At 31.6% G+C, this 22,319-nt stretch overlaps 2 protein-coding genes across 3 annotated transcripts in view; both read left to right on the forward strand.

The window, feature by feature from the left end:
• Positions 1 to 3,975, forward strand: part of LOC111034373 (putative fatty acyl-CoA reductase CG5065) — a 60,720-nt gene extending 56,745 nt beyond the window's left edge. Inside the window, exons 8-9 of one of the 2 annotated variants that reach the window (XM_022315562.1) lie at positions 3,321 to 3,578; positions 3,652 to 3,975. In XM_022315562.1, coding sequence (XP_022171254.1) covers positions 3,321 to 3,578; positions 3,652 to 3,742 — 349 coding nt within the window. In that variant the 3' untranslated portion in view covers positions 3,743 to 3,975. Of the gene's footprint in view, positions 1 to 3,317; positions 3,579 to 3,651 lie in introns of both variants that reach the window. The other variant, XM_022315561.1, reaches the window with a different exon arrangement.
• Positions 3,976 to 16,050: 12,075 nt separating this feature from the next.
• The window catches only part of LOC111034375 (fatty acyl-CoA reductase 1-like), a 33,961-nt gene continuing 27,692 nt past the window's right edge, over positions 16,051 to 22,319 (forward strand). The window contains exons 1-3 of the mRNA XM_022315564.1: positions 16,051 to 16,237; positions 19,137 to 19,328; positions 21,824 to 22,075. Of these exons, the coding sequence (XP_022171256.1) occupies positions 19,143 to 19,328; positions 21,824 to 22,075 (438 nt within the window). The 5' untranslated portion in view covers positions 16,051 to 16,237; positions 19,137 to 19,142. The remainder of the gene's footprint in view (positions 16,238 to 19,136; positions 19,329 to 21,823; positions 22,076 to 22,319) is intronic.

Here is a 22,319-nt window from a genome sequence, read left to right on the forward strand (position 1 = left end):
AATGTTTGAGCCGAATGTCTTACAGTAATATCATTAAAATGAATTGCATAATATTTGTTTAATACCTGCCCATGATTTAATGCGCATATTAATGGCATAATAATATAATCATATTATAATTTATGGGCTCGATATTCATATCGTGTTGTTGGAATATCCGAGTGTCGTCAAACGCCATGAATTCAAAAACGAAAAATACAGAAATTACCATAACGATATAATTAATACAAATGTAACGAGCGGTAGTAACAGTTAGATAGGTATATTTATGCGAAGTTATAGTTCAAACGACAAAAAGACAATAATAATGACGCGCTCGTAATAAACACACACGTCGTATAATATTACAATATTGAAAAGGTTATGGCTAGCCTGTAGCCAAAGGCAATTATTTCGCCCGTCCTGTTTTCTCAGGCTTAATCTGTTTTTAATTTATTTTTTTTAGGTTCTGGTTGGATTATAGTATTGAATCTAGATCTCGATGATTGGCACTCGATATGCAGACACCCTGTATCAGTGGTCTGAACGAAAACCTTTTATTTTTATCCAAACATATAGCATCAAAAATATCATAGTGTTTAATGTAATATGAATTCTGTTAGTGATTTTAAATGCTCGTCTCAATGAATAATAAACTGTTATACATATTACATAATATTATGTAAAACTGTAAAAGGTATATGATATTATGTATGGCAGCCACGTATCCAGGACTTTTTTTTGGACAATGTTTTGATTTTATATTTAAAAATCAAATTGCGGGGAGGCTTTATACTCTATAATATCGTCATCATCAATCTTCATATTATTATTATTATTATTATTATAATGTCGAATAAAAAATAGAAAACCTAAGCATATTATAACAAATATAACTTTTGCATAAATACCATCCTCCCACTCAAATGTCGAAGAACTCTGTTCAAATTTATAAACTTCAACATTTAATTTTTAATACCTAGCCATATAAATAACAAAACAACAAGAATAAAATATAGGTTCTTCCGTTGCTGACTGAATTTGAATTATAAATTGTCTACGCTTTTGGGTTCCTAACCAAGACACCTTATATCACTGTTGCGTCCGTCCGTCCCTTAGTTACCAGTACATAGTTGTGATTTTTGATACTAAATTAAGGTATTTATTCATTGTCCCTAGTTACAGTAAACATTAACTGTATGTCGTGGAATTATGATTTATTGCGTTCATTGAAATACGTTTGATTATCAGGAATTTAGCACGCTCCTAATTTGTTTCATATTATTTCGTATCGATAAGTAAACCATAACTACGACACAATAACAATTGTCTAAAATCAATAATAGCATTTTAAATATAGGAAAACGTTGAAAAAAGTCTAAGTATAGATAGTTATGAAAGACGTAAAAGAAATAGTGCCTTGATTCTCAAGTATAGGCATTTCATAGTACATACATGTTTACAGTAGAGCATTAAATGTTCATTCAGGGACCTCTTCCACGACTTCTCGGTTTTCTGATTTAATGTACAAATTATTTTTAAAATATAATAATATACTAATCATTAGTTGGTACTTGAGGCCTACACATTTTAATTTTCAAACTTGTTTATACGAGCACCCAAATTTTCGTACCTTCGGTTGCTTGGCTTGGCTGGAAGTAAGGAACAAATAAATTATGATGATCGTCAAGGTTAGGACTGTTCAATTCAAAACTACTAAGGTCTAAGACAAAAAAAATTATCAAGGAGCCCGTCCGTATTCAGGCGATATGCAATCCCCTCGCCAAGGTCCATGGCATTTGTGTCGGTCGCGAATGATGGTGGGTGGGTGTGGGTAGTGTGGGTGTGACTGTGTACACGTCAACGGCACCGCCGACCAAAACTAAAATTACTTTTTTTTTCTTAGTAAGTGGGCGGTTTCTACATTGGACTTTGATTTTTGATTTCGAAAATAATAAAAAACAAATCCTATAGCTTGTAAAAATCAGTCATATTCAAAATTTAGTCTTAATAGTTATTTAGTCTGGAAATATAATTCGAGTCAAATGCTCCCTGTTAAAAGTGTTTCTCTTTCCAAAAAAAAAAAAAAAAATATTGTAATCGGACCACTCTACGAGACTCTTCAACATTTGTAATTTAAGTTAATATGTTTGTGAGCAAAAAAGCAGGTCACGTGAAAGCCCTTGAATAATGTTGTAATTATAATATATTATTATCCATATAAAAAAAAAAGGAACCGCGTTGAATTACTTATTGATTGCTTTTCACTTTTTATGTATGTAACAATAATTCTCGGTCATTCTCAACTTATAGTTGTTGGTGTCCGGGTAAACAAATAAAACAACGGTTGTTTAAATAATAATTCCACTAATTTGCCACTTACAAGCAAAGAAGAAAGTTTGCTGTCCCTTAATAATTATCTTTTTTTTTCTTAAACAAAAAAAAAAAAACAAAAACTGTATTGTTATTATAATTATTTATTTAAACATTTACAAGACGTGACTATTGGCTATAGTTTAAAAGACATCAAAACATAAATAATTAAATAGGATCATTTTCACTTTAATTAAACAGGGTTCCGTCGACTTTTGACGATTTGAAAGATCGTGTTAATAATAGAGCTGTAAGATTTAAAATTCGTTTTGTTGAAATTTTCCGAAACATCGAAATTGTTCAAGTTTTTTTTTAATTTTTTAATTTTTTCTTTTTTTTTTGTGCTAGAACCGGTAAAGGCAGGCCGTAGTCACGTTTCCAATTTCGACTTAAGTAATAGTTATATCGAAAATTCGTAATATTGTGTATTCAGTAATAATAACAGAAACTGTGATAATTATTATAGTTACAATAGGTAGGTAGTAATAATAAACAGACTACATTATAAGAATACTATATTGTCAGAAAATGTTTTTTGTAAAATTAACAAATAATCTACGATTTCAAACAAATCAACAATTACAAAAAACCACCAGTATACACAACAAAATTTCAAAAGTTTCAGACAAAAAATTATTCATGAAAATGTACAAGTCTGATAATGTTTTAAAGCATTTGAGTGGGATGTATTTAAACATTTTAAAAATATTTAATATAATGTGTTGGTTTCATATTGAAAAATGGAATTTGTATTTGAAAATCAACGACCTTTCAAAATGAAATAGAATTATTATCCGTCACATTTCAGATTTGTCTGTGATAATCATTATAAGTCATTTGACTTGTAGTTAATATCAAATTATTAAACGTTTGTTATTTATCTTATAAGTTATAATTCATTAATAATTATTTATATTCAATGCAATTTTCAAACACTGATCATCGAATTATTTACTCGTTTTCAGTAGCTTGGTAAAATTGCAACGAAAAATATACATAGCGACAATGGCGTTGTCGACTTTCACTTTGCAGACTTGGACGTTCAAGAATACAAATTTCTTAGATCTGCTCACGCACATCCCGGACGATGAAAAAGACGATTTTGATTTCAGATTCGACGATCTCAATGTAGAAGATGCGTTTATAACTTGCCTTACTGGAGCTCAAAAATATTTGTTCAATACCAATCCCAACAAAATAAAGCAAGCGAAGAAGAAATTGAAAAAGTCAGTTTCAGTCGCTAAATATGTGGTACCTATATGTAATATAATAATTCTTGTTTTTTCTTCTGGTTTTCAGATTGGTTTGGATCGATCGACTTTTGATAACACTGTTTTTTGTTGTCATTGCTTACTGCTTCTATTCAATCATATTATCCTTGAGTTTTTGAATATTAAAATATTCGGCACGACTTTTAAATTATACTTTTATGTCATAATAATATTGTCATGAATCAAACATATTTTAACAGACCATCTCAAACATGAAAATTCAATAAAGGAATACAATTATTTACCAGAACACCTCTTCGAACTTCTAAGACTACAAACAGAGATTAACAATAAAATAATATATTTTTTTTAAAAATCAGATGTTTTATATAAACTAATTTCGTAATATAAATTAAGAAAAAAATGTGTAAAAAAAAAATGTAAACACACATCACGCTTATAAGCTTTGTTGTTGAAGCCAATTTCGTGACTGTCATACAGTGTCGTGTAACGATTTAAGTATAAGACATATTTTATAAAAACATAAAAAAATTCACATGGATGCTGCCATGATGCATTGTATAAATAAATGTACATCGTCGAGATTAACTCAAAATAATCTCATTATTATTTTATTATTTTTTTTAATGATAGTAAGCTCCGTGATCGAGCAGTCAACTCTTAAAACTGGACAGTTCAAATAAATGACTAATCCACTCGAAATATTTCGCTCTCAGTCCGAAATGAAAATCCCTCGCAGTCATGCACCGAATTAAAAAGTCCTACTGAGTTAGAGTCAAAACTATATTTTTGATCAGTTTATCTTTGACCGTCAAAACGTTGAGTACGTTTTCTTAAATGTTTGTTGTTATTCTTGGCTAAAACCTAAAAAGGGGGTGGCACCACACAGGACATAATTATTAAGCTATTCAAAGCACGTCTCGCCCCGACCCGTACCCCCAGTCCTGGAAACTAAATCAGATTAGCAATTGAAATAATCATAATAATAATGATAATAAATGTATACCGTATATATGGTCATTAGGTATACGACACTCGTTGATTCCAAAAGTATTGATGTTTTTGAAAAAAAATTACAAAATTTATTTTTTTTACATGGTTTCGAGTCGTTTCAAAAGAAGCTTTTTGTTTTTTAACTCATCCTTATAATTTTTTTAATTCTTCTACTTTTCGAAAGACAACGTACGGTTTTAATTTCATCTTCGAAAGCAGAATATTTTCCTAAGTTTACATATAAAAAATCGAATTTAGGAAGAGTAGTTTATGGGTTATAAGTATTTAAGTTTACGTGAGCGGATAGTTGTGCGCAGACTGCAGGTCACGACGTGGTTACGCTGCAAAATGTTTGTTGGTCCACTACTCTGCCCATTTAAACTTTAAACACTTATAAGTTGGTTCGGGATTTGTAACACTTATATAACCATCAAAAAGCACTTAAAAATGTTTAAAATAAGAAAAAAAAAGCACGGCAAAAACTATCAACACAATTTTTTCCATGCTATTGTTTAATTTTTATAATATAGAAGAAATATTCATCTATAAAAAAATCTAAAACTTTTAGCCTTTTTGAGTTTTTGAAAACATTTAAATTTTGTATTATACTTCATTACTCAATTTTCTACTAACAGGGAAAAAATTGATTAATTTTGCCGATTGGTAAATAGTCTCATAATTGAGAGCATATTTTTCTAGGTGATCACCTCCTGAAGTAAAGGCACGAAACGGCTCTCAGTATAAAAATATCAAATGTGAAGCTGAAAAAGTTTGGCAATGGGTGTGCACGATTCTAAAATATATGTACTTTAAGAAATTCTCGATCAAGTTGTATTTTTTGCATTTAAAAAGTGAACATTTTCGTATAGAGCCACCAGCCCCCCCCCCCCACACATACAATTCTGGGCTATTGTACTAAATGTTTATCCGGGCTCTTTATAAAACTTTCAAAAATACCTTACCATGCTTACCGTCTATATAAATAACAATTTTTGGAATAATATATATTTTTTTAATTATATGTCAGGCCAGCTAGTAAATTATTTCAACATTTATAATGTCTTTTTTATTTAAAAAAATAAAGTTTAAAAAAATAAAAGGGAGATATAATAATCTATTCTGGCTTACAAGCGATAGGGAAGACACAGACTTCAACCACGATGATTTCTAGGTAATCAATGGTTAACCAGCATTTTGATATTATCGAAATGACTAAATACGTATACACATACATATATTTCATAAAATGTTATTTCACGATATTATTTAACGTGAAATAGGTGTTTCTAACAAAATATCAAAAATCACAAACAAATTTCAACGGGCCCCCCTGTGCTCGAGGTCCACCGGCCCCCACCCTCACTTGGGCACCGCTGGTTTGAACGAATGTCGACAATCACCGCCACTGCAGTATAATAGCCTTCGCGATGCGTCATTATTGTGTTCCTCTACAACTGCAACTATATTATCGTGTAAAAAACAATTACAGTCATATCAACAATAATGTTATCATCGACGGCGATGCCGAGCACAGCCGAACGAAATAAACAAAACTATATAATATACGTCGCTTCAAACTCGTACCGTAAAACGCTTGCGATATTGGCTGTTCGATCACAAGCACACGTAATAATAATATTATTATCGCCTATATACCTACCATCGGCGCCGATTTAATGGGGTCATTATTTCGTTCGGGGTTCGGGGGTAAATCGATTTCGGTAAACTCTGCGCACCCGAGGCGATCGTTTATAATATGACGTGGACGCGATCGGTAGGTATATAATATTATAATATTATTACCTCCTCGATTTCGGGACCGGCCAAACCGAGGCAGCCGGTATTTTGGGCGCTTCGCCTCCCTAATCGAATTCGCGGCGGCCAAACTCCGCCTCGGAATCCGTCTTCGCCGCGGCGGGTGCTCCGAGAATCAAGCGGCAGGCGAAACCGACGACGGACCGTTCTAATTGCGATAATATAATATGTGTGCGAGTCTTAGCCGGCGCGCGATGATCCGACGACGAATTCCGTTCGAAAACCAAATTCACTGGTAAGACAAATCGCGTCGTTTGGCCGAGGCGATTAAATTTTAATCAAGTCATGCGGCGTTGTTATTACGCGACCCACGTAGTGATATATATACGTGTAATAGCTAGTGGTACTCGGGTATAAGTTTTATTGTTTTCGATGTATCGATTAATTATTATACTACTATATATTATCAATGCGACTCGTTAGTTTAAACACTTAATTTTACCACTGCTCTCGCTGCGGCTGCTGCTGATGCTGATGCCGTCGTTGCTATAAATTATTTTTCTCCTCTGTCCACCGCCGCCCGCGCGACTCACGCGAACGACGACGCGCCCAACGAAATTTGAATAAGCTCGAAAAAAAAATTATAAAATTGAAAAATATTCACATAAATTAGCCAACTGAAAATCGATTATTGATATATAATATTATTGGCTGTCTCTGATTTTCGAGCAACACCCGCAGCAGGAGGTGTCCGTTTTTCCGTTTCGAGTCTTTATATAATATTGTATGGGGAAGAGAAGGGTTTTAAAATTGCATTGAATTAATTTTGTCGAAATATTTCATTTATCTGAAAAATGAAAATGATTGGTTAATTTAGCATGGAATACTAATGAATAATTAACAATTAATAGCCAACACTCAATAGGGAGTCGATTGATAAGACGTGATGCATTAACCGATATAATTTAATTATAATAATTATGATAGTACCTAATTTATAACCATTAACACAGCAATTCGTAAACCTTGGCTGATAAGTCATTCGCTATCGATAATATTTTCTGTATGTAACGAATAATTAATTCTGATCATCGCTGTAACCGAATGCTTTTGGAAAAAAAAATTGTAGACAAAATATTATGTCAAATGAAATGTTTCATAATATCCAGAATTTCAGAACCCTATTAAAACTATATTGTTCAGTATCATAATCGCCCTGCGGTGTTTGTATTTAGAAATAAGCCGTTTTCTTTTTCGAGTTATTCTCGTGAAAAAATTGTGAGACAGTATGCATTTAATATTTTGTATCTAGGTGGTGGATATTTATATTTATATTTATGTACACCTTGATTTGTGTTAAATTAATCACTCAGAAACTTTTAAAATCGTGTTTCATTATCTACACAAGGCGATTCGTTAAGCGCGCTCATCGCAATAGTCATATCATTATGTTTTAATCGTGTACATATTATTCGAATTCTGATGTTTAAGTGATCTCATTATTGATCATTATTTATGTTTATTAGTACCCTGGATTCAAAGTCTCAAAGTCGATATTATCTCTTCCTATAGTTATAATGCAACTGTGACAAATAGCTGGTACCTATACACACATTCAATAATTATTTACATGTACAATATCAATAAATTATATTATTATTAATATTATTTATATGATTTATGGTCTTGTGGTAGTTGGCTGAAACGTTATGATGGGAATTTAGTGTTTTCCGTTGCTTATAATTTTCTAACACGAAACCGTAGGCTTATTACCATAAAGCTATTTAACTGAGTAAAAGAATTTTGTTTTTGATTTTTTATAACAAATTTAGGCGGTAGGTATAATGTTCGTTGTACATCAAAAAATTCATTTTAACAATAATCATAACGATGAATTTAATATAAGTAACATACAGAGTCGGATACAGAGTGATTATTTAAGCATATGCTCACCTCATTTTTGTATGTTTAACTAAATTTCGCGTATCATAGTCAAATTCTGGTTTTTAATTTTTAAGGAATATTACTCATTCTTATTATTTACGTTCATCGGTCAATATGAATAAGTAATTTAGGGGGATTTGAGTATAAAAGCCAATATTATTATCTGTTCACATGTAATTATAAAACTATGCTCAATAGGTAAGTATTTATTTACTTTACAATATCAATAAACTGTAATAAAATAAAAATAATTTATGATAGTTAAATATTATTAAACGTAATGTCGGGAATTTAGTGTTTTTTATTATTTACATTTTTTATCACTTTATATCCTAACAACTAATTATTTAATTAAAGCTCTGATTTTTATGCACTAAAAAGTATCAAAATGTGACATAATAATGTAAGTAATATGCAGTAAAAGCCGAGAAAATATTCGACAAATATGCAAGAAAAAAATTTTATTTTGGTAGTATGATACAATTTTAATTATAAAATATATAATAAAATATTTGTTAATAATAATACTCACTCAAGTATACTCCGACAATGTTTTAATATTACAAAAATGCTTAAGGATTAATAACTTTGCACCGAACAATTTTCAAAACAAAAGTAAATATAAAATATTTTAAATAAACCATTATCCTTATGTATAGTATGAGTAGAATAAATCAGAAACTTTTAGTTTAAATTTCGATGGCGATGATATATGTTTAAGTTTACGAAAAATCGCTCGAACCACAGTTTGCTTTAAGACATGATGCGTAGGTTTTCATTTGAAAAACCAAAGTTAGTGGCAACCAAAAATATTCCTTAAATGTCGTGAAAAATACAATTATTTGAAAATATAGTCTTCCAATACGCTTCACATAAAAACATAGTTTGAATGTATATTGCATAATTTAACAAGTTGTCTGCCAGACAGCCCGTATTGTGTATCAGCATATTATGTTTGATAGTATTACAATCATGAAACTTTCAATTGTTGCCCTTAATAGTTTACTTCTATTTGCCAATTTTGTCTCGAGTAACATAATACATGCTGTATTACGTTACTCAAAAATGTTCGAGATGTTTATTTACTGTACCAAAGTAACGATTTAGTGATAAAAATAAAACATTTAATATTATGTCCAATGTCCATGCCTAAATGATATAATATTATCGAACTTGTACATTTTTTTTTAACATTTCGGCTATCTATCAGATATCATAACCAACTTTAACTGGTCAGGTTGGACATCCCTCGAATGTCGTTTAAAACTGTTCTTACTGCAATTTAATTTATGACTCGGCGGTTGCAGTATTATCTGGCATTGCCCGAGGATAAATGAAACAGAGACAGGAAATTCACCAGCAGCGGATCTTAATAAATAACTTTTTTTCCTAGCTCGAACCCAATTGCCATAATAGTAGCCGAAAATAATTTGATGTTTTTTTATGTAAGCAGACGTGTCTTTATTATGAAATTATTTAAAAATATACACATTAATGAATACAATTACCTAAATGTTTACTGTTGAATTTTTTATACATTACTTAATATTAGCTACATACATGATTAATAATATTAATAATTAATACAAACATCATTGAAATAGGCAGGTATCTCAGTGACGTCGATTTACATTTTATTTATATAGGTTGGTCGAACACGTTAATTTACAATAGGAAACACGACTAGCAGTCGTAGCAAAACGTAATTATTGTAAAATCGAAAACTTTTTAATAATTTCCTATCCTAGAATAGACCTTTTTTCTCAAAGCATGGATAACAGGTGATTGAGATGATTTCGTCTTTAAAATGGCCATACTATCATAGCGTCTACAATCTACATATTTGGTTGTTCGAATTGAAAAACAAAATTGTTATCTCAAAATTAGTCTTCAAGTGTAACAGTGCCTACATCATGATATTATATTTCCTCAAAGTAAAAATTATTAATAATTTGATGTCTTAAAGTTCCAAATTACAATTACCTATAGTTATTTTATTTCACCAACAATCACACTTATTTTGCAATCAGACAGGGGAAAATGTCCACCTAGTCACCGCCATACTAAACGACGCCACTGTTTTTTTGTTTAGTATACGCCTAAACCTCAACCATGAATTTTGCCTTTAATAGCTGTTATTTAATTTTACATTTATGTAGAAAAACTCTCTAAGCATAGCAATGACAAAATATAACTTAGCCAATAAGTACCTAATTTAACCATAGCCTAACCAACAGAAAATTACATTAAATCATCATATTAATGATAACTATTTTATCATTAATAAACAATGGTGATCATTAAAATAAAGAAAACATTATTCGATATACATAATATATGGACCGAAATTAAATCGAGGCGCCTAGAAGGGTACAACGCAAGGGATACAATTGACATTATTTGAATTTCGGAATAATCACAATCGAGCTTAATTGATTAAGTGCACTTGTGACTGCTGCCAAATTAAATCCAGTGTGAAATTGCTACCAGATCGCGGCACATGACGATTAATTCACTAATATATATTAACTTTACCGCAAAATAAAACGGAAAATGTGTAATTTAGCACTTCGCTCTGATTGAAAATGTCACTTACACCCCTTGAGTTCACGATTATGACTTGTTCGTGAGTTGAGTATAACTGTGTTCTAGGCTCCTCAATTCACGAGGGAAACATAGAGGGGTTGAAAAATAATGAATAAACACTCCCCAAGTCTGTTGGTATAACTTTTGAAAACGGCCCAGTCATTATTTCAGAGTCTAAGGGGGACAAATAAACAGGCCAACATTGGTTTTTATTAACCACGTAGCCAATTTAACGTAATATTTCATATCGCATTATATATTTTCGAAAACATAGCAGAAAAATTGTAAGAATTATATTATGGATGATAACATTTTAAGATTTTTTGGTATCTGAAAATTCCTGAAAAAATAATATTTAGAAAAAAAATATTATGTTGTTCATTAATTTATTCCATAAAAGTATTAACATTTTAAACAATTGTAAAAAATAAACTGCTTGACTTAGATAAACGTTTTTACAATCAAAATGTTTATAAAAATTAGATTTACAAATAACCATTTTCAGAACTAAAAATTAAAAACTAAACGTTTTAATGTATTATAATGTATTTGTAGCGCAAGAGTATATAAATTATATCCTGTCAGTCAACAACATATTTTCTGATAATAAAGTGAGTCAAGTTGATGGTCTTGTGAGTCAAAAATTGAAAAAAATATTCAGGTATATTTCCATGGATAAATAATTCTAGTAGTCTTTTAAAATGTCTCGAATAACCAAAAAAAATTGTAATTTTTAAGTAAAATCAATTTTTGAAAAATCGATATTTTTTTTGGTGTAACTCAAAAAATAAAAACTGTAAAAACTAGAAATGTTCACCAAATATTTATATTAGCGTACACTATATATGATAATATTTTGAAATTTATAAACTATATTATAAGCCTTTTTCATGTGCATTCAAAGTTAAAATTTTGACATAATTCATCAAAATCCCTAAATTTTGTAAATTATTTTTCAGTTAGAGGTTAATAAATGTTTTTCAATTCATAGCTTACATTAGAAACTTTAAAAAGATAAAAGATTGATCACAAAGTTTTGTACCTCGAAAAAAAAAGTTTACTGAAAAGTAATATCAATTTTTTATAAGCATTTGAATTTATAATTTTTACGATATTTGATATTGAGCTGTACATTATTAACGAACTCCAATTAATCAATTTTTGATATTTTGTTGCATTTATTTTCTAAAACGAATATCCATAGACACTTGAAATTTTCACCAAACATTTATATTAGAATATTCCATACATGGAGAAATGTTGACTAATTTGAGCTATTTATACCCTTTTACTTTTCATAGACTAAACTAGAAATTTGAATAGAAGATTTCCAACAAGTTTTTCTACTTCTATCGGAAAAAAAGTTCACCGGAAAGTTCAGTTTTTCAAATATAACACATCCATTACAATGACGTACACAAATACAGGACAGCAGAGCGGTATCCACCGGACAAACAATTTTTTTTTTTTTAATTGAAAAATAAATAATTACACAATAATATTAAACATGGGTAGTAATATGTTTTTTTCCATTTTAAATTTGTATTTCTAAAATTGTATACAATATATTAAAATAATATATTATGTTAATGTGTGCCCCCTTGTTTCCTTCCATTATATTGTCATATTATTCGTATTATGATTGAAAAAAAAATAGTTTGGATACCTAATAATATGGTCGGGCAAATTGATTTGTACATCAGATACGTTGAATGATGAAAAAACATTAGCATCGTGTAATTATAGTATTGAGGACTTCGATTAGAGCACAACACCTCGCGTTTTCCAACATACCTAACCTACAGGTGTCCGTCAAATATTTATGAATATTTATTAATAAAAACGTATTGTTATGGTGTCTGCCACAGAGATTATATTGTTGCGGAACTATAATAATTTAACGCACGCCGCAATAATATTGTTATGGTCTCGTCTGACTTTTGCGTGAGACGAACAAATTCGAAGCGTAGTAATAGTTTAGTCGGTGGCGCCACCTTGTGGGGGTGCCAATAAGTAAGAAGTGTCGTTTTTTTCACAATCGTCCGCCCACTTTTTCTTCTCCATAGTAAGTAAACGGTTTTAATATCGTATAATATGCGTGGAAGGCAACACTTATATTTATTATTTATAAATGAACGAGGTGATCCTGTAGCGCTCTTCGTTTACTGTTATTTAAAAATACCGATTGGAAAATGGAAACGGCACTTGCAGTATTGTATAAATCAAACGTGATTCAAATTAGATTCTCTGAATTTTCCTGGAAACCCCAAGAACGATTTGGAATTTTCACAAAATCGGTTAAATAGTTGTCGAGTACCTGTATGAGCTGCACACATACATTCAACTATCACATTATATTTATTTTGAGATGTAATAATTTCTTTGTTCGAATTCGAAATCATAAACGATACGATTTATAATGCACGCTTTTACCTCGTCTGCTCCAGTGGGAGCCAACGTCAATGAATACTAATCGTTCATATTACTATTGTACTGTTCTAGTGACCAATAGCAACCATGTGTGCAAAAAAAAATCGTAAATCTCAAAATCTTTTTTTTAAATATGTTCAGTAAAAAAAAAATTAAGTGCCACTTATCGAGATAACGAGTGCCCCACATTTTAAATTGGATCAAATCACACACACTGAGCATAATCTTATATCAAAACGTTTGAGTAATTTTGGAGGGCATTCTGAAGAGGAAAAACAACCTGCCGAAGTCGTAATGCCAATGATAGTTATTCAACAAGCATTTAATGCTGTTAAATCGTTAGAAAAATACTTATTGTTTCACGAAGATGATCCGGAGTTATTCCAAGACATGGAACAAATTCATAGAAAAACATAAAATAAATATTGGCAGTTTACAAGTTCAAACATAGATGACAGACTATTTTAAGTAATTGTATAAAATATGATAAGTTTAATAATTTTATATAACGATTATTATTTAACTATAATAAAATAATGAACATGTAACTGCAGACTTCTCAGTTCTCATGTAATATAAAAAATAATATCGTGTATGAAAATTAATAACAGAATTATAGGTAGGCGCATTAGGCGATAGGTTACCTTCAAGTAATTAAAATTGTATTTTTTTTAAACCGTCTACATCACGAAAACCCTCTACAACAAAAGAAATCTCTTGGTCCCTTCAGATTCGTTACAGAGAGTTTTCACTGTCTTGAGATAATAGGTATATATTATACTGGTATGAGCATGACGAAAGCTACCTATTTCCAACTTTCAACTTTCAAAAATCGTCTTAACTCGTCGAAACATTAATTAATATCACTGTGATGACCATTCGGGCTTCCATTATTTATCGACCGCGCCATAAGCCAATACATATCAACACTAACAACTGATACGGTTTATAATGCACAACTATGTCGGAGAACAAAACAGTAACAACAGGTAGGTAGTAAAGACGGATAATAGATCGGGGACAGGTAAACACAATTACCTATAGTATGGTAACCTACTACACTTGACGGGTCTTAACTTAAGTTTTGGACGCATCTCAGTCTGAGATCGAGACGATGGCTTCCGGTGTGAGCGCGTGTTGATTTTTCACATTTTCAACACACTTTCGCAAACTTTTTTTCGGTTAGGTTAGCCTCCCATTACGTTTTCGTAGTAACCCATTTCCCAAAGTAATCCAACGAAGCCTCTCCCCCGCCCACCTATTTTCGTTATAAACCATAGTAAATAACGTAATATAGTTATATATTTACTCCGGTTTTATTTTATTGTACGAATGTGCAATTCCGTTGTATTCATCACGACTTTCTTCAATTTTTACTTAAAAAATGTAGTCAGGTGTACCTACGGCGTGTTTACTGAGTTTTTAAAAAGGTAGATAATGTTATAGGCACATAATATATGCGTTGACCAAGACTGCAGAAACACATGTCATTTTTTATAGAGTTATGGTCACGATGGTCGAATAAAAAACTCGACTGCAAAATATCAATACGTACACAGAACACATTATTGAACAAGTAAAAATTACGAAATGTCTTTTCTGAATTAATGCCTATTGCGCAATGACATCGTTGGCATTGGCTCTGCACAGGTGCGGGTCACGTTCGACATTTTATTGAGAAATATGCCGAATGCTGAACTGTTATTTATTCATTTTGAATTGTTATTATAATATGACGTCGATGAAGAGTCGCTTTCGGGGGGCTTAGCTCCACCCCCCCACCCCTAGTCGCACTCGTGTACTCGGCGTATGCCGTTTTAGCGATCGTAAATCACAATAGTGTAACATTATATTATACTAAATTACAAATTTGATTTTCTTGCCCACTTGCACAACGAAACAAGTAAAATCAAACAAATACCCAGTTTCCAGAAGTAGGTATAATATTTGCGTTCTGTCCTCGAATAGTGTTTCATAAAAAAAGTAGGTATTTCAAATGTATTTTTTTAATGCTTTCCCGAACCGACGTACTCGCGTCTGCAGTATTTATAAATACAATTTTCAAAGTATTTTTCACGTCGGCGATAATCATTGCGGAAAAAGTGACTCTGCCTGCGCCATCATTATCGCACCTGTTGGCCATCGGAAATATTAATATAATAATATTATGACAGAATAACAACGATAATACTATATCGTCGTCGACGGCCGGTAACGAATCGGATCGTTCCCGTCGGCGTTTTGTTGTTCGGAATTTTATGCCACACGACATAATCACGACCATAATAATAATAATAATAATATGTCATTTCAAAAGCGAACCACGCGATTTCCTTCGGACTGAATATTATCGAATTACAGACGTCAACAAGTATTATTATTGTTGTTTTATATATTATACGAAATACCGAACACGGTTCGGGCGGCGGCCATCGCAGGCAGTTAACGCTCACTAATTATTCACAATAACCTCGAAACGACCGATCAAATATTATATTATTTTTTATTTCCGTCGAGGTATATTTGCTGGCGATATGCGCACACGGCGGCGTCGGCGGCGAGAGGTGAAATAAAATATGGTAACTATATATATATAATATATGTATATTGTATACCCATTACAAAATGTAGACGTCGTGTCCGCGCGATTCGCATTAGGAGAAACATTCGGTGTCTTGCATTTTAATTAAGGAAACCTTGCGCGTGTTTAACACAATAGATCGTTGTCGTATAGTAATGTATAAAATAATAATATTATTCCGTCGCGTCGAACGTCGCAGGAGCCGCATAACCATTTTTACACTGCGACCGGACGGTAGGTAACGTCTTGTCCGTTCGAGTACCGGTCGACAATAATTCGTCGACAGATCGCCACTATTCGTGCGACGCGTTCGTTCGTTTTCATCGCATCATACCCACGGTGTTTGTGGTTCGCCGCGCAAAAGGTAAGCAGCTCGTCGACAGTATTGTTATGGACTGCCGTCATTATGTTCGCAGTTGATGTCGACAGAAAGTTATTTTTTAAGACGCGCGTAACCATTATTATAATATGCGTGGTTTCGTAGGTACTTTTGTGCGGATATTTTCCGACACGAAATGGTATAGGTGTATTGTCGGTCTTCCGAGCCGGTAGCTTGAAAGTACAGCGAAAATAATTGCACAACACCAGCGACTATTTCGAAGTCTGCGTGTCGGCTCGATTCCAACGCAAAGTGCAGTATTATTTTTTTGGGCTGCTCTAGAACTGCAATGCATTCCGAGTGCATAATTTGTTTCGTGTAACGCGGTCGCAGATAGGTCTTTTAAAAGTGAAATTTTATTTTTCGTTTTTTCATTTCATCTTTAGAGCATTATTGTTTTTTTTTCCCCCGTCAGTCTATTAAGTCTTAGTGCATTTAATAAAATATTGTACGAGATTTTTGAAATCTGGAAATTCAAAATGATTTATCAAAAAGTATTGTTTTCATGATAATATTTGCTTGAATAGATTTCAAGTGTTTTCCATCCGTACCAAATGTCAATCAGATACTGTTTATATTTATTGTGCACGCCTAAGTTTGGTGTTTAGTTTTTGTATTGCTGTGAGTTTAGCTCCGATAAAGGGTAAAAATGGACAAAAATCGAATGAGTCGAATATAGTTGAGTGCCTATAAAAAAAAAAGTTTGTAATTTTCCGAGGTAATATTATTTTGCGCGGAGAAGATGTTTTTTTGGCATTTTTAATTATTTTTTAGAGCATTTTCTTTTTTTTACAGTTTTCTGTGAAATTTAAATCCGGGCTTTATTTATTATGCACTATACGTACTTAGTATGGTATATAATAGGTTCAGACTTACAGGTTTGAGATATGGATACGTAGATGACGTCTTATAGACGATTATAACAAAACTGTATGAATGTGATAATTGTCGAGAAGAGTTTTTAAGTAGAATATTCAGATGATGCATTCGATACAAATATGAACCTGTAGATACGTTAATGGAAATAATTTACTCAAGTCCAGTCGTGAACACGAAATTGTCAAAGGTCCAAAGCATAGGTAGTTGACAGACAACAAATTAAAAATTAAAATTAATGTGTGGTAAAATATTAACAAAACTCGGTTTAAAAAAAGTTAATCTGCTTTTTTACCGTTGTAGGCCAAGACCACAAAAAGAGTACCTGTGTTTGGCCTTTCTATGCATATATTGATATATAATATACATCATATTATTTTATCAAAAAACACAATTGAAATTTAAGTGTTACATAATTATTTTAAATTGAGAGCCGAGCGATAAATGTATTGATTTACAATGATTTCAAAATGATGTGTTTTTTTGTGCTGCTTCGATTTTCTTCAACAGCAACTTTTTTTGGTAGGAAAGTGAATGTAGTTGGAACGAATGGGGTTAAAAGTAAAAATCCCCAATAGTTTTCAAAAGCAGCAGGAAAAACAAACAAAAAGTTAGGGGAAAACGGGAATTTTCACGGAAACCCGGTTTTCAGCAAAATCGATTTTGGTTTTTAATGTATTCGCTCTAAAAAAAAAAAAATGTCTTAGATATATACGATTTTCACTGATTGTCTATGTCCGCGTTATCTATGTGCCATACAATTTTCAAAACATTTTTACTGGCGTTAAACTATTTATATGCATATGAAATCTTCGATAATTATCTGTTTTAAAATAAATAAATAAATTACACGAAAGTAATCATTAAAAACCAATAATAATGATTTGTGTTATTTCGTTGTAAATTAAAAATATTTTGAGTGGGCTCTTGAATTTCTTTAAGTATATTATTACATTTTGTACGCGCAATGACTTTTCAAATGTACTTTGTTTGGCAAAAATGAATTTAATCTACTGCGCAGTATACTAATGCTTCTCACTAGTAAAATTAATTACTTTTATCACAACAATATCGTCAAACGTACCAAATTACTGAGTAATATTAAAGACCGACCGCCTTCGCCCAGAATCGTTTTTCGTATAAAATGATTTTATAAAATTGAAGTAAAATTTAACACCATAAATTACATCGATGGCCCACTATTGTAACCTACTGTTGTACAGCAGATTGACATCCACTTACACCCTCTTTTTATTCAAAACCGTGCATACAGTGATTTGTATCGAACAAAAACCTTATTTTTAGTTTTTACTCGATAGATTGTTTTTAAATCGAAAGTTAGGTTATTGCAACAGTCAATAATCGAATAACTACATAGTTGCTATGCTTATACGTTCATTGGAATATCAACTAACGAGTTGAATTTATTAAAAAGTGAACTATAAGTCTGGTTAAAAATGAACTTTTTAACAGTGTAGTCTAGTGAAAAGAGTGAAATCAACGCCTTTGCATATGATATTTAGTTAGTACCCATATACAGTTGTGGTAGGTATAAACAGTTTTCAACGTTAATTTGCTCAATATTATTCGTTTGGTCAATTTAATATTATACGTTTATCACACTGTACTGACAACAATATTACTATTCACTTTTAGACGCCTGTCGTGCCATGTACATTGGACTTTTATTAAACTATAAATGAAACAATAGTTTTGTTGTCACACGCGTATACATTAATTTTGTTGTAATAATTATGTGCAGTTATTGCCACCCGTTTGATCTACAACTTTAAATGAGAACTGCATGTACGGCAACGATTAACAATCCATTAGAATATACGCATGTGCAGGTTAGGAAATTCTCAAAATATTATTTACGAACCATATTATATAATTACTCCCCTTGATATCGAGAGAGATCGCTTACACTCTGCGCGTACGCAATATTTTTTCACTAGAAAAACTGTATTACACGCGTCTTGTGGTAACGATTATTAAAATTTTTCAGGACATAATGAGCATACAGGACTTCTTCCGAGGGCGTAATGTCCTGGTAACCGGTGCGACCGGATTTATGGGCAAAGTTTTAATCGAAAAACTAGTTCGGTCCTGTCCAGGTATCGGTAAAATCTGTCTTTTGGTGAGACACAAAAAAGGAAAAGACAAAGCTTCTAGGATCAATGAAATTTTGGACGCTCAAGTATGTTTTAGTTTTCATACAATATTTAAATGCATATTTTCTTTATTATTATTATGTGTATAAAATTGACGCTTTACATAATTATTATTTTACTGTTCACTAGTACTTTAATGTCTCACTATACAAGCGACTAAAAAATATTACTGGCCTAAGCGTCGTGACTAACGCCAATTGAAAATATTTTATCGCCTGAAATTGACTGTATTTTTAAAGACTGGGCGTCTGGGTGACACAAGATTTTTAAAAGAGACATTTTTGTATACTACCAATGTTAAAAAATGAATAAATATTACATCTTTCTTGAAATCACCTTTTATATTTTAAATAAATTACAACTCATTTTTATTAACATTTAAAATGTATTTCTACTTTTAGCATTTATTAAAAATAAATAATTTAAGTAATTATGAGGGGCGAACATAAAATAATTCCATCGTGCTATAATTTAATATTTATTTTAAGAACATATTTTTTGTCGCCCAGTGAAAATTCCTTAAAATGCACTGGCTGTAGGTATTCCAATTTGTTTTACGTAATATTAATTTTATCGTAATAAATAATAATAATAAAATATTATACGCATACTAATTCTAAAAAAATTCTTAATTTAAAAACAGCCGTTTTTAATTTTATAAAATTTAAAACGAAAATAAGCTATTTAGATAAATCGGTCACATCCAACCAGATTGCCATAGTTAATGTAGCGATAAGAAAACATTATACTGCAATATTGTTAAAGTATAAATAAAAAAAAAAAAACAGTAATTTATTAACTATCGTTTAATGCGAAAAATGTCCACGGAATATAGTTGCATTATACCTTATTAGTTATTCATTATTTTTGTATCACATCGCATCGTCATATTGTTTTAATTTATTTAATAAACAACGTACAAAATATTTTATTAATGAGCGATACTCTACGATCGTTATTTTTAGAGAATTATTTTTAAAAAAAAGTTGTTGCCACCCAGAAATACATTCTTCTTCTCGAATCTACGAAAAAAAGCCCTTTTCCAACAAACACTAAACATTCAATGACTACGATCTCATTATCGTGCTTTAAATAAGTTCGATATAACTTTTTTTTTTTTGATTAATTTATTAGTTAGAATTGACTTACAAATAACTGTAGAAAAAACTGTACGATTCGATATGGATATATAACAAGATTGAAATAGGACACACTACATAAGTATATAATATATTAAGCACGCGAGATTCCAAATTATATTTATCTAATTAAAGATAATTTTTCCCGGGCCTCTATTTTCCACGGGTTTGATTTCGGAGCTTTTTTTCGAATACATTTTACTCTCATGGGGTCGATTGGTCACGATGACGTGTGAGTAATATTTAGTAGAACAATATATCATTGTTTAAATGTAGCGACGATAATAATGTAATAACACCTACCTATATACCTATATGTTTATACACGTCAATTAATCGCAATTATAATTTACCATACGGCAGTGCATCGTAAAACAACATTTTCGATAGTAGTTTTTAATTTAAATGCACATTTTTTTTGAATAATTATCTAGATAACATTTTGCACCTCTCTGATTACAGGTATGGTTGAAAATTATATATTTTTTCGTCTTTCATAAATGTTCAAAAAATGTCGGTAGGCACCCACATAAAAAATAAACAAATTAAACTTACAATAAGAAGTGATGTGCAATATTTTTTCACATGAATAGATAATATCCCTACATTAAATTGAGTAAGATATAAAAAAAAAATAATTAAAAAATGCAATAAGTTAGGTGCGTAATAATGAAAAAACTAAACTTTCAATTGAAATTTGCATGCAGTACCACGAAGAAAATCTTCAATATTTGTGTAATTGTTATAATTGGTACTTGTTTTTTATTCAGCTTAGCATTGTATTACATCTGCTTCTGGAGTACAAAAGCTAATGTTGGTAGCATCGGAATTCGTGATGAAAACTGAGGATCATTTCGATGAGTTGTCTGTAGGCCCAATGCTTGGACATGAAAAAAAAATAATAATAATAATCACTGAATTTAAAACTTAAAATAAAAACCTAAAAATTCAACACAACCTTATACCTTTAAGTAACTTAAACGGTTTTATTTACGATCAATTGTGGCGAGGTAAACCGTAATCCGATCGATCGCGGGCTTGCGATAAATCATTCGCGGTCAGTCGTTTGCGATAAATCGACTGCACAACGCCCATATAATAATATTTTGTGCCAGCTACATCACTCTCAATCAAACACATCTTAACTGAATGCCTTTCATACGAAACGGACCAGGCAACAATCTTTATTACCAAGTCCAACCTAATATTTAATAATATAATGTAACTAAGTTAATAATTTAGAGTTAAACTCTTTGTTGCCGATGGCCGTAGTTGCCGAGACTTAATTCGAATAAAAATAAAAAATAATTAATATTTTGTGTACCCTAGTTATTAGCGATACTAATATTGTGTGTAAACGATCATCACTCTGTCATTCGCAGTTATTCGACACGATCAAGGAACGAAGTCCCGGTCTCATGGAGGAAAAACTGTTTCCCGTGTTGGGCGACATGACCGAACTGCGACTCGGGTTGTCGGACGAGGATTACGGGTTTTTGGTGGAAAACGTTTCGGTCGTCTTCCACGTGGCCGCCAGTGTCCGTTTCGATGAGCCGATACGAGATGCGACTATCATGAACGTGAGGGGAACGCGCGAAGTCGTGCAATTGGCTAAGCAAATGAAACATTTAGAAGTGAGTCTGCCGCTGTGTATGCATTTGCCTGCCCGAAGTCACATTATTATTCATTTGAAATCGTAGCGATCTCCGTGTGTTCTGCAAATGCGTTTCGAAAAAATCGATTAACTGTTTGATAATAGTGCGCCGAAAGAAACGAGATTTGGTCGAAAACCGATGTTGTTCCGGTGGTCCATTGATTTTCTTCGTCTTATGAAAAGTACTGGACATTTTTCGTTTTTACCTCTCGTCAAAAGCACTA

Source organism: Myzus persicae, unplaced genomic scaffold (assembly GCF_001856785.1).
Source record: "Myzus persicae strain clone G006 unplaced genomic scaffold, MPER_G0061.0, whole genome shotgun sequence".
In the NCBI taxonomy this organism is placed as follows: domain Eukaryota; kingdom Metazoa; phylum Arthropoda; class Insecta; order Hemiptera; family Aphididae; genus Myzus; species Myzus persicae.